Here is a 14443-nt window from a genome sequence, read left to right on the forward strand (position 1 = left end):
TGGGTCCTTGGCCCAAACAGCCTCAGTTTGGTCCTGGTGTGGGGCAGAGTGAAATTGGGGGCGTTACTTTAGGTCGCCTAGCAATGGATATGCCGTTATTTGTAAAGAAAAACTGTATAGATAATTCAAAACTTTTTAAAAGAATGAAAACTTCCAACAATTTCATGAGGTTAAAATGTTGTTTTATTTTCTTTCACGTGTACTCACACGGCCGTTGAGCAAAGCACTGTTTAAAAGTGTCTAGCGTTGATGTTCTCTGTTGGCGAATGTCCCCAATATCTTAACTCGTAATGGAAACAGAAGACCAAGGTTTTTCACCAGTGCTTAAAGGGGCCCTATTTAAACTGGCCCTATTTTTAGATCTTTTTGGGTACACACTTTTACTAACCACTAATAACGATAGAAATCAGTCCAGTATTGAGTTACCTCAATAAGTGTAAAGAAATTATTTTGTCCCTTGTAAACATTTTGACCCAAAAAGATGGGAAAATAGGGCCCAGGTGGAAAAATCACAAAGTTTCCCTTTAAGCCAGAGAAAAAGCCCCACCCTTTTGTTCAAGCTGTTATTTATACCCTCCCTTTTTATGGGATTATAGGCTTACCAATGTCATATTGATATACAGGGCCTTTATTCACGTTCAAATTGATGGATCACTGCTGGTCCTCTAAATGGATTAACTGATTTCAGAGTTGATAAGGACATACATCACAGTCTAATGACAGCTGAGCTTTAAAAATTCTATGAAAATACTTAACGTGTGACATATCCTCATATATTTATCAATAAAAGGCATTGTCACCCTGTGATTGTTTTAGTTGTCAGGGAGCATCACCATGGAAACCATTCTCCTTTAATATCCGGTTCTTTTAAGGCGGAAGATCTATGTTCTGTTCATAGAATCATCCCTTATCATATCATCCCCTCAACCCCATATCATCTCTCAACCCTCCTGATCAGTTCAATGACTTGTTGTTTTTTCTCTCCCAGTCTCCAATAAGCACCACTTTGTGGACGGCGGCCTGCTCTACCAGTTCCGCATGAACTTCCGGCGGCGGCGGCGCCTGATGGAGCTCCTGAGCGAGCGCATCAAGTCCATCCCAGAGAGCTACGACAGCCCCTTCTGCCTCCGCAAGCAGAACATGGAGGGGGGAAACACCAGCTTCCTGTCAGGTACACACTCCACGGAGACGCCCAATCACAGGGCGGGGATCCACACAGAATTAGCTTAGCTTTACAGTTGCCCCGAGCAACAGTCAACAAAACGGTTGAAAAGTACCTGCTCACTTACGGCTTTCTTAGACCACTGTTGTAGTAGAAGTGAAACTTTAAAAAAGCTTCATATGACAATGATCCTTGTGACATTTTTACGAAATAGTTTGCATCCTCATAATCATTTCAGTTATTTTGGACAAGAGTTGGTTTGCCTGTCATGTGTTGAGGTTCTACACTCATGTGCTTCTTCATGGTGTGTTCTGTATTATGAAAGCTTATTATTGCAATGGCAATACATGAACAAAACCATGTGTTCAGAAAAGAAAATATTGCCTTCTTTCCCCTCCAAAGATTTTCTTTTGCGGTTCTCTTTTGAGTAGTCTGAATCTTGCCCAGAATATTAAAGTGCTGAAGAAGACTTTTCTTCTCCCTCTGCAACTTAACAGAATGAATCCATTCTAATAATCAGTTGCAATAATTAATAATCATCTCTAATGTAGGCTAAGTAAAGCCAGTGGCACTACTTCTAAATAAACCTAATGGAGATAAATAAAGTTTAGAAGATAACAAGATTAGATTTATGATCAGTATTTCTAAATCGTGTGCATAAGCCAAACCCTGAAAGAACTGGCAAGTATAGAGCCTGGACTTGTTTCAAGGTTAGTCAGCCCACCCCCTCAACTGAGCCTAGCTCTCTAGCACATAGTGTGACAGAGCAGAACTAGTGTCTGCTGAGCTGGGTCTTGACTGCGCTATAGCAGGGGCACTTCACACACATGGGGCCATGCCCACATGAAGTAACATGCCCGCTAACTGTCAACTACCCTCTTCACACAAAGCTAGCCCGATTCACTCTTTGTCATTTCCGTTTATGAGGAAATTGCAGTAACTCTTTGCATCTATGACTTCAATGATTGTGCCCTAATTAATTATGAATAAATTAAGCTTTTATGTAGTGTGTTATAACCAAAAGCTTTACACGGGCATTGTTCCCCTGTCCATTACTATTTTAAACTTTCAGTACTGAGGAGGCGATTTAAAGAACTTGGTAAAATACAAGATGCCTCGTCAGCCATAAAATGATTAGTGTTTGTTTATAACACGCTTGAGAGCTCTGACTGTCTCAGATGAACTTCAGCCTCTAAGTTACACAATGTTCTTTTCACGGAGATGGAATATGCTGCTGCCTCTCTCATTTTATTTTCATGGTCTGCAGAGAGCAGGGTCCAGCCAATGAGAGTCAGGCAGACTGAGTGTGTTACTGACAGTTGTTAATGTGAGATGGTGTAAACCTGCACACCTCACATTAACAGTGTGCCCACGTGTGGTAAGGAGGGATAGGTGCTTGGAATTGCAAGAAGATCTTGAACCCACTCCTGCCATCTGGCGCCTCTGAGAGAGCCGAGCGCTACTTTTCGGTGAGGTCAGAACACAGCATCCCAGTGTCCCATAGCAGAACCGTGCCAGATAGCACAAGGAGCACAGCGGCTGGCTGACTCACTGAACTTTGTACAGCGGAGAACTGTGCCCTTTGTCAAAGCTAAAGCGCCCAACTGCAGCAGCAAGTTTGGAGCCACTTTGTCTCTTATGTTATGAGGCATGATCTACCAAACGATGTGGTGAGATTCCTTGTGACAGGAAACAGGAAACTTTGATCGTTCAGATGTTGATCTCCAGTACCCCATGGACCACCGGAGAGCCTTTTTGCACACCGCTCATCAGTCCACCTCCTTTGAGCATTTGTAGCATGTGGATGGCAGCCCTTCACATTGCAGTAACCAGCATCTAGCCTGCTCTCGTCCTCATATCCTCTAAATCGACTGCTCCTCTTCTCATGTCCTTCTGTGCCGCGCGGCGACCACGTTACCCACTTGTTTTGTCCTGCACGCTTGTTTGCATTCTTGTAGCCGGAGCGCCGTGGTGGCTGTGGCATTCTTCAGCTTGTGTTTGTTGATGTTAGGCAAGTTAGAGAGCAGATGGGGGCCCTCTGCACAGCAGGAATGTAGACGTTTGACTTGTATCCGCTTGGGTTCCCTTACGAGATGCGCAGCAACCTTGGATGACAGGAATAGAATTTGCAGTTTGTATGCAGCTGTATAGTATTCCACCCCAGGGAGACTGAGGCAGTGTACACATTTATTAACAGTATCACTATGACTGTATGGCTCCTTATACTCTCAGTTGCTCAGTTTATTATGCACACCTAGCCAAAACTAACGCTGTTTAAAATAACAGTCCTGTAATAATTCCCCCTTCATGATTGTTATAATGTTCAATTTATGTTGAAACCGTTTAAGAGAGGTGGCGATTTTAACTTAACGATCATTTTGGATGATTTAGTTTGTGGTGCTGTTAAACTGTATTGAATTAAACCTGCCGGAATGGGACTCTGAAGCAGGTGTCGTCTCTCTCTCTCTCTCTCTCTCCCTTCCTCTCTCTGTCCCCCTCTCCCTCTCTCTCTTCCTCCCTCTCTTCCCCCCTCTCTCTCTCCCTATCCATCTCTCTCTTCCTCTCTCCCTCTCTTCCCCCCCTCTCTCTTCCCCCCCCCCCTCTCTCTCCCTCCTCTTCCCTCCCTCTCTCTCTCCTTCTCTCTCTGGCTGCAGTGAGCCCCACTAAGGAGATCAGGGTGGTGTCTGCGGTGCGGCGCAGCAGCATGAGCAGCAGCTGTGGCAGCAGTGGGTACTACAGCAGCAGCCCCACCCTCAGCAGCAGCCCGCCGGTGCTGTGCAACCCCAAGTCTGGTAGGCATACACACTAACACACACACACACACTCAAACACACTCACACACACTCATTAGCGTAGGGATGCACACTGACACAAATAAATATAAATACTAAATACTCCCTATTACACATTTACACACACACACACACACACACACACACACACACACACACACACACACACACACACACACATACACACACACACACACACACACACAGACATACACACGCACACATATACAAACACATACACACTTACTCATTAGCGTAGGGATACACACTGACACAAATAAATACTCCCTATTACACATTTACACACACACACACACACACACACACACACACACACACACACACACACACACTGTTCATGCCCGGACATGCACTCACTCATACATGTAAAAAAAAATCTCCAAGATAAACAGTCAGGGTAGGTCAAACACAACGAGAGTGTGTGTCATGAGCCAAGCTGAGTCACCCCTCGCACAGAAACACACCCAGAGAGAGAGAGAGAGAGAGAGAGAGAGAGAGAGAGAGAGGGAGAGAGAGAGACAGAAAGAGCGAGAGCAGAGGAGTCTCTCATTCTCAGGATCACATCTCATACCTCCCTTCCTTCAACCAATCAAGACTGATGCTCTGCTCCTCTCCAGTTCACCAATCATGCTTCAGTATGTGCTCACGCAGCCAGCTCCTGAAAGGACTCTCTGACTTACAGTTTACATCTCACAATGCTCAACATGAAACAGACCCATAAGGCCTGTCAGAACCACAGCTTGTGCAGACAGTTATCAGCTGTTTAGTAGATAGAGAGAGGAATATCAGGGCCTTTTTTGGGGTGTGTGTGTGTGTGTGTGTGTGTGTGTGTGTGTGTGTGTGTGTGTGTGTGTGCTGGATTTAGAGGTGGATTTATGCCTCTAGGGGAGGCTGGAGGCCTTATCCTCCCTCTCTCTCTTCAGCCTAACCGTCGGGAGTGTTGTGCTCTTAGCATAGTTGGCTCCTCAGTCTAACACTTTGCCTTGTGGATTGTAAGCATCTGACGAGAGACAAGCACGCCTACATACAAGCCTTTATGGATTCTGAGGAAATTAAGATTCTTATCTGATCCTCTGGCTTCCTTATCAGTAGTGTGCCTCCACTCCACGTGTTGCTGTAAACATGTTTGGTTTGGTTTCTAAGCGTTACTAAGACACAGCTGGTGAGGGAGATACAGAGAGGGGACGTGGAGACAGAGAGACAAAGTAAATGCGTCGTCGGCTCTCTGCCGGGAAGGAGTGCAGAGGACAGGACAGGACAGGAAAAGCTCTGAAGCTGGTCCGTCTGTTAATGGCGTGTTCCTCTTCCCTGCTCCTCTTCCCTACTCCTCTTCCCTGCTCCCCTTGCCTCCGCTCCCACGTGTGCTGCTCTCCTCAGACCCCGCTGGCAGTAATCCATCCGGGAGACGGCCACATTGCTGTTCCCATAAAAAGCCCTCTCCTCTGGATCTCCGAGAGCAGCCAAAACACTGCGGCTTAATCTTTCTCTCAAAATCCCCTCCCTCTTTCCCCACATGTGCCTCCCCTCTTGTAGGTATTCAGACACAGAAACACTCAGCTGCAACCCTAATGCTATATGAAATATTAATAGCCATTCAGATGTTCTACTTTCAGCACCATATTACCGCATTCATACGTAAGGAAAAGGAACTGTAGGTTTGAAACATATGCCATGTATCTATATGTAGGCTATAAACACTAATGGAAACCTGTGCATCATTACTGCCATGATTTAGAATGCACAAGGGATACTGCCTCAGTGAAGATGCCCATTGTAGGCTAATATTTAATGTCTCTATTTAAGACCCCATCAGCTCAAACTAGAGTACTGAAGGTGATATCTCCATGTGTTCAGTTGTCGGATGATGTGCTCCATTGGATGCTTGATGAAACCTGATGATGGTTCAAATATCCCAGTCACGTTCAGCCCACCTTGCAGAAAGCTCAAGTTTTTGACCAAAGTCAGCAAATCTTTCTCAAAGGAGAAACAGGCTTTTCGAACGTCATGTGGCAGGTTTCACTCTCCAAATTGGCATGTCTGGAAAAAAAACAAAAATCCAGGGAAGCAAAGAGGAGAGCCTCGCCGCACCCTGACCCAGAGAGGGCTGAGACGAGGGGGGGTGTGCTGCCTGCAAACTCTCTGACCCTGGGCCTAACCCCAATCAACTGTGTGTGTATGTGTCTGTGTGTGTGTGTATCTTACTGTCTGTGTGTATCTTACTGTCTGTGTGTGCGTGTGTGTGTGTGTGTGTGTGTGTGTGTGTGTGTGTGTGCGTGCGTGCGTGCGTGCGTGCGTGCGTGCGTGCGTGCGTGTGTGTGTGAACATGTTAGAGAGAGGGGGAGAGAGCTGGCAGGCACACTCTGTTCCCCCTGCGAGACAGGCAAGAGAGAAGAGCCAGAGAGTAGTTTGTCACAGGGACAGAGGAGCAGTACACACACACACACACACACACAGACTGACCACAGACAAATTAAAGCATGCAGCAGCCATGATAATGGCTTTTTCTAAGACATGCAACTGAAGTGGTAATGAGGCACTATGTATGCTGTTGGTGAATCTGTCTGTGTCTTAGGGGAACCCTCAATTTGTCAAGCTTTTCACTCAGTATGGGTCTGTAGAGAAGTGTTGAAGGCATGAAAGTCTGTTTCCTCTGAACCCTGTGTGGGGTGGGAGAATGTTATGGATGAGTAGTTTCAGATTGGAAAGAAAAGCTCTTCTCTTGTTTAGATGTGTTCGTTTTGGGGAAGAGCTTTTCATTGGTCCTTTACTCCACCAATCATCACACTCAGTCAAGACTCCCACCCCCTCATGAAAGCGAACCACACATTAAATGCCGGGGTGTAACATAAGACCTCTATTGTAGCCACTTAAGATGACCAAGATTTTACTTTCCCTCTTCTCTCTCTCTCTCTCTCTCTCTCTCTCTCTATCTGACAAGAGGAAGATAGAGCTGTGTCTTCAGTTACATGTTTAACAGGACAGAAATAGGTCTAGGTCTCTATTGCTCGTAGCTTGATTGATCTCTCCCTTGTACGTCGCTTTGGATAAAAGCGTCTGCTAAATGACTAAATGCAATGTAAATGTAGAAATACATGCTGGATGGGGAAAGTAGAGATGTGTAGGTGCTAAAAACCCATCTGCACACCCATCTGTTTGTGCACTGTGTGCAGTAGACACAAGAATCAGGATCTTTCTTTTCTGTTATACCTCGCTCTCCACAGTGTTATGCCAATTAAAATTCCAGGCTAAGAAGAATGCAGGGAGGTGACTGTGGCGGTGACCTTTGGCTGCTGGTGTAAATGGCAATCATTTTCACAGTGAAGTTCCAGGGAAGTCTTCCCTCCCTTCATTTATAGTCTTCATGTTATCATGATCATCTGATAACAACACTGTCAATGGTGTTTAGGACGTTCTTCTGTTCTGGTGTCACTGGTACTTGTAAACTGTTGGAGGTCAGTGTTAACCAGTCATACCAAAGAGGAAACAACACACACACACACACACACTGTATTTGTCAACGGTGCACATAAGCGGATAAACATCACCAGGTTTTATTGCTTTGGGTGACTAAATGTCCCCACACAATCAGAAGTTAGAACCAACATCTGGTTTCTTCCCCATCTATGAAAACAAATGGAAAAGAAGGCCTGAGTTCTCTTTCTGTTCTGCTTTCTTTATAGAGCTGGAAACAAAAAACACTTGACTTGATTGATTTTGATTGTGCACAAAATCGTAGGTAGTAGCACCTGCTAACACTCTAGCATATCAGTTCAGGCCACATGTGCCTTGATCAGATTAGCACTTAACAGAGATACCTCTCTTTCTTTCATCTGGGTGAGCTGATCCTCGCCTGGTGCTGATTGGATCTGTGTTTGGAGGGCAGCCTGTCGAGGGAGCACATGTCACAGTGCATGTAAGGCCTGAGGGGGGTTTGTCAGAAGCAAAAAAAAAAAAGTCATTCAGAGATATTCCTCATGGTCACGGTGGGCAGACTGCCCCTAATGCAGACAGTGTGCCCTTTAATTTCAGTCTGGAAGCTTGGCGCGTGACTCAGTGGAATTGTGTGAATGCATAGTAGTGTGTTGGTTCTTGGCAGGGCTGATGTATAGGGTGTGTGTGTGTGTGTGTGTGTGTGTGTGTGTGTGTGTGTTTGTGTGTGTGTGTTTGTGTGTGTGTGTGTGTGTGTGTGTGTGTGTGTGTGTACGCGCGTGTGCGTGTCACTGACACCCATGTCTCTTTCCTTGCAGTACTGAAAAGACAAGTGAACCCGGAGGAACTGCAATCCCCAGGAGGCCCGTACATAAAGAGGACATTCACGGTGTGTCTCCTCTCTTTCCCCCTCTTTTTTCTTTTTCTCTCTCTGTCTCTTTCTCTCTCTCTCTCTCTCACGCACACACACTTTCATTTCCTTTTAGACACGTACACACGTGCACAAACGCACATACAAAGACACATTTCCTTTACACACGTAGAGTTGTTTGCACACTGTCACTGTCCACACACACACACCACACACACACGCATGTAGAGCAGTGTGTGATAAGTCTTGCTATGTGACACAAATTATCTCACGCATACATAGCTGCAGCAATCGAGGTCTGGGTGTTCTAAATCAAATATGCACTCACGCACAGACACACACACACACACACATGCATACATACACGTGCATACATACACACACATACATGGAAGGTTCTTAACCATGTTACTCAGCTTTCTGGCCTCTGGTGAATAATTTAGCTGCCAGGAAAGATTTGCAGCTGAAAATAGACCACAGCCACTTCCTCTTAAATATTATTTCTCAATGCAGTTTGCTCATGGAAACATTTCATATAAAAGACACTTCATGGCGAGCCCTGAACCCCCAAAGAGTGCAGAGAGGCAGGAGCAAGAAAGGAATAAATATTTTCAGAGCGTGGCCTCAGACATTCTCATATTGGAGAGCAGTCTGTAAATCACAAGCACCTACACAGCAGTGTTTATGCTCTAGTTTGAGAATGTAACCGAAAAGCTGGTGAAAGGTGCTGTCATGTGATCTAATGATGGCTATAGAGTGGGTTGATGTTTAAATGGGTGTGAGTTTTAGCTGAGCTGAGTGTCAGTACTTTTCCGTTTCTAGGTTAAGTTCACTTTTATTCCCAGTGTATTTAATTGATATGCAGGGCACTTAGGAGAAGTACTAGAAATCACAGACTCTGGATGTCGTCCAGCTAGTGCACTGGTTTGCCACAAGCCCTGGGTTATAGTGTCCGTACCACCAGCATGTAACTTATTATAGCGCTGAGCGTCAACAGTAATGCTGCTGGGTGGAGGCCAGGTCACCGCGACCCTTGAGCAGAGAGAAGGAACAGGATACCTCAGAGTAGGGTGAAGGGACTCTCATTACAGAGCTGCGAATTAGGAAACAAGACTGTTATCACACAGGACGTAACACAGCAACCATGTTTGTCTCAAAGTAGCACCCAGTTGAAATGAGATTAAAGTCTTACTGGACAGGAGGTACTGTCTTGCAGTTTGAGATATTGAGATAACTGTTGTATATCCATCCATGACACTTGCCAGTTTGAACACTTCCTCTTCTGAGATGTTGATTGTATTATGTGGTGTATGTTATGTTGCAATGAGTGTTTTTTTTTCTAATGAGTGTTTTGTAACTTTAGTGTGCTCTTTTTGACCCCATGATCATCAGACAATTAAACTGGTGCTTTGTGTGGTTCTGTGTGATTAAACTGGTGCTTTGTGTGGTTCTGTGTGATTAAACAGGTGCTTTGTGTGGTTCTGTGTGATTAAACTGGTGCTTTGTGTGGTTCTGTTCACCCTGCAGATTGTGGGGGATGCGGTGGGCTGGGGGTTCGTGGTACGGGGCAGTAAGCCCTGTCACATCCAGGCTGTGGACCCCGGTGGGCCGGCAGCTGCTGCAGGCATGAAGGTACTGAGATTTTACACACATCGCCTGACCCAGGCAGCACAGTCAAGCACTGAACTGACATGACATGAAGATACATGAGGATGAACACTGTACACTGACGACTGTTACACTTCCTTCTGATGAGCCAATTGCCGGTGCTGTCCTTCCTTTGGATAAAAGTGTATGTCAAATGCATCAATGTATGCATAGACATCCTGAAAGAGGGTGGCTGTGAGGTGGTGTGGATGGAAGTGTTTTGGGGCCCAACAGAGGACAAACACGTGTCGGAGTTGAGGAACTTGTGGGCTATTGGTCCTGGTAAATGAATTTTTCTTGAAACTGAAACGTTTCATTTCCCCTTTTTGAGGTCCTTCCCATGACGTCAGTGAGTTAGCCGTTGCAGTCTGTCATGTGTTGACTGCTTGTTTATTGAGGATTGGAAACCTGCAGCTGAAGTAACACTGATAGAAATTTGTTCTGTGATTTTATAGTATAATGTTGTAGGACTGCTTTGTAGTGCATTACTTTAAATCACAAATGCATTATGGGACATACATTAAGCAGTATCTTACTGTAACACTGATGTACTACATAGTGCTGTGTATCCCACAATTGCATTGTGGAAAAATACAACGTTTTACTGTGAAAAGTGAAAAGCTTGCCCTAGGGAGGGTTTAGACCTCGATGAAGTGCTTTAGGCAGTGCCATTTTTAATGACACTATATACACAAATGCAATTCATTTGAATTGAAATTGAAAAGTAGGAAAGAGCAAAAATGACAGTTAAGCTATATGTCCCTAAATGAGCTTATATATCTAGGCACAGTACATGAAGAGATAAAGCTGATCAGGTACCAGTGTTTTTACAGGCGTAGGATATGTAGAATTTACATCCCAAAGAAGCTACAATACTCATATTTCCTTAACAGTCTATTTTATTGAACAAAAGTGGAAGTACAAGTAGCATACAGACTTTATCATTATGCATCTCTTAGGAATCAAGCCCATGGCCTCTTACCTCAAGCCCACTAACACGCTGCTTTAGCAACTGCCCTTGAGCTATAGAATCACTTGCTGTGCGCTATTCCAATATGTTCTCATGAATTTGAAATGCAAAGCAAAAACAAGCCTTCACACTTCACACAATATGTTTACAAAAGTTCATGAAAAGAGCTAAACAAAAGCTGGAAAAAAATTGTTGGATACCGGTAGTACCTTTTTAAAAAGCCTTGGGTAGACTTGCCGGAAGAAAATTTTCACTCACTCAAAAACCATCCAACTATAGAATGAAATGGCTGAATGGTTAAGAAGGCCGACTCCAAAGCAGTTCTGCAAAATGATAGGGTTTGAGGTGTTTGTTGAACAGTAAAAACACACTCCAGATGCATAAGTTGAGTTGTAAACCAGAAAATTGATTGATTGATTGATTGATTGATTGATAACCTCCATACTGCAACTACCATGTCCCTGATGTGGGTGCACAGAGAGAACCACTGGGAGGACTAATAGTAGGAGCTCCAATCATGCTCAGCCTCTCTGTATATTACAGTAGTTTTATTGCTACGTTAGGATGTCGAACAGTAGATGACTATAAAAACAACAGCAGGCATCTTCTTACTATGAATACTGTGCTGGTAAAATACTAGGAAAGTACTACACTATGTCACTGGCCAATAGCTGGCAGTAACTTACTGTGGTTTTCACAGGAAATGTTTAACAGTGTCAGTGCAGAACAAGCAGTCATAGTGAGAAGCTTTTCTGTGTGTGTGTGTGTGTGTGTGTGTGTGTGTTCCTCAGACAGAGAGAGAAAGAGAGAGAGATAAATGATCTCATGTAGCTAATATATAATAATATATGGGATAATATATGATCTAATGTATTCCAACAGTAAATGCGCAGTCAAGATTGGAAAAATGCAAACAGACCTTTTTCCCCAGTGTGTTTGTCAAAGGCTGTGCAATGAGTCCCACACGTTTTAACCTTTCCTTCAATGAATTGGCTCTCTTCCCCGAACCTTGAGACACGGAGGTCAAAGGCCTCCTGTATGGTAATGACTTAGTTGTTCTGTCTCCAGTGTATTTGAGAGGAATTCTGCAAAATATGGGCATTTCCAGAGAAAGACCAGAAATAACTCTAACATATATATAAGTTTGAGTAAGATTGGTTACAAGAAAATTTAACAAACAGAATGATACATCTAGGCATCTCTATCAGTTCAACAGGAAAATAACGACTTGGCTGTGAAGGAACTGAAAGAAAAAGCACAACAGGCATTTTATACCACTGAACAAACTATTTAGGACAAACCCCAATCAGACTTTGGCTTAAAATATTTAATGCTGTAATAGAACCAATCGCCCTGAGCTAAAGGGCCCACTTACAAATGTTTTCAAATTGGGAACAATTATCCAATTGAAGCCTTGCATACTGAATTCTGCAGAAGCATTCTTTAAAAAACACAGAAACACGCCACAAAATGCATGCAGGTCAGTACCCTGCCAGTACCCCCTAATTATAGACATTCAAAAAAGAGCCCTAACTTTTGGGAAACACATCAGAACAAGTGACCCCAGTTCACTTCATCATAAAGCTTGTCAGCAAAACCCAACACAAACTGGCCCTTATTTGGCCCTTAACCAGGAATATACATTTGCCCCATATCTAAGTATATTAAAAGACAAAAAATATCTCAAGATCCTTGACAATGTACAGGCTCAGTGAGCACAGTCTGGCCATAGAATGTGGAAGGCGGAAACAGACCTGACTGCCTGGAGAGGCCCAGCTGTGCTCTCGGTGTAATGAAAGAGTGGTTGAAACCATTTCCTCACTGAGTGAAGTCATTACACAGATATGAGTTTATGACAAAAGCCAGCGGTATTTGCCCAGAGATCACACAAGAAAGAAATTAAGGAAAACTAAAAATATATTCTAGGAGAAGCAAGATATGTATCAGCATGTCATAAAAGAAGAAAGGACATCTTAAAACCAGTGAGGCCACCCCACTGTGCATCCTAAAGAAACGGAAGAAAGGAAAGAGGAAGGAAAAACCCTATAACATAACAACCATGCTTGTGTGTGTTTGTTTCGCCTTCATTCTCCATTTCATTCAGCTTCATTTTATAACAAATTCATGTTTTGTAGACTGCTTTGTACACTGCACAGTACAAAGTCATGCCAATAAAGCACATTAAATTGAAGTGTAATTGAGAGAGAGAGGGAGATTGTGTTTGTGTGTGTGTGTGTGTGTGTGTGTGCCTCGGTGTGAAAGCGAGAGTGTGAGTGTAACGGAAAGGGAGAAAGAGACTATAGCTGGGTTTCCATCCAACTAATTTGCATATTTTAAGCACATTTATGAAAATTCGGCTAAAATAAAGTCTGTGCACATTTGTATCGGTGTTATCCAAATTAAAACACACCTTGGTGGCCTCAAATCTTGTGGTTTACGAAACGTTTACGAAAATACGTAAGAAAATCGAAAATAATGCGATTTAATGGGAATAAACCCATTTCTTAGTGGCATTATACCCTATATGAATCGGAAGTCAGTCCACCCCCTCGAGCAAATAGATTTCTTACTCGACTTTTTCAAGCATTGCCTCTCAGGATTCCAATTTGACTGGTCTTAATGAAGGTTGGATGGAAACCCAGCTCACGTGTGGTCCTCATCCCCTCTCAGGACCGGTTTGTGTCAGTGTCAGCTTGACAGAGAAGCCCACAGCTGATGACCATAACGGATCAGTGGTCTTATGCAACGGTGTGAACTCCCCCTCCCCCATCTCCACCTCTGTTTATGAATCCTACTTACATAAACCCCTGATGGTCGCCCTCAAGCAGTTTGCCTCTCCTCTGCTCCGAGGGAAAAAAGCATGCTTCTGCTATTTAAAGAGACGGCTAGATGTTGTCTGTGTGTGAGTGAATGAGTGAGAGAGGGAGAGAGAGAGAGGGCGAGGGCGAGCATCTATCGTGGTGCTCCACCTGCTGCCTGTCAGCTGTAGTGAGCTGCTGTGCCGGCCCAGCACGCGTGTGCTCAATAATGAATGCTCTCCTCTTCATGACCCTCTCATTGTTAGTGTCTTGCAGCTGCAGGAAATGAGCGTGGCAGAACATTGGTGGGATTTTTGAATTATGTACATATATCCTGCAGAATAATGTCAAATATTCTTAAATGTTTGAAAGCTTTATTCCTATTTTTCCACTGTACTGGTCCAGCGTGTGTTCACCTTTTATAGATCTGACCAATGTGCAACGCTCTCCTGTTGTGAAGGATGATGAACGCTTGCCAAAGTGCCAAAGTCCTGCGGTGGGTATATTTGACGTGCCCACAGAGCGAAGTAAAGCAGGCTGGTATCTGCAGGGAGTTTATTAAGCAACTGTGTTAAGCAGTCTAATGTGGAACATCACAGCTGTCCCACTCAGCCACGCTTGTGTGCTTTCTCTGTCAGAGGGTCAGCTGGTGCAACTGGCAGCGGAGTGGGGCAATTATTTACTATATCATCAGACAAATTAAATTGCATAATAGCAGTTTGGATACTGAATGTAATTTGACGAGCTGAAATA

General features: G+C 44.0%; 1 protein-coding gene across 1 annotated transcript in view; it reads left to right on the forward strand.

Moving 5' to 3' along the window:
• deptor (DEP domain containing MTOR-interacting protein) overlaps positions 1 to 14443 on the forward strand; it is a 34601-nt gene that overhangs the window by 14706 nt on the left and 5452 nt on the right. Inside the window, exons 6-9 of the mRNA XM_012826485.3 lie at positions 989 to 1171; positions 3817 to 3954; positions 8223 to 8293; positions 9803 to 9907. Coding sequence (XP_012681939.1) covers positions 989 to 1171; positions 3817 to 3954; positions 8223 to 8293; positions 9803 to 9907 — 497 coding nt within the window. The remainder of the gene's footprint in view (positions 1 to 988; positions 1172 to 3816; positions 3955 to 8222; positions 8294 to 9802; positions 9908 to 14443) is intronic.

The sequence above is a fragment of the Clupea harengus genome, chromosome 1, assembly GCF_900700415.2.
Source record: "Clupea harengus chromosome 1, Ch_v2.0.2, whole genome shotgun sequence".
Lineage (NCBI taxonomy): Eukaryota > Metazoa > Chordata > Actinopteri > Clupeiformes > Clupeidae > Clupea > Clupea harengus.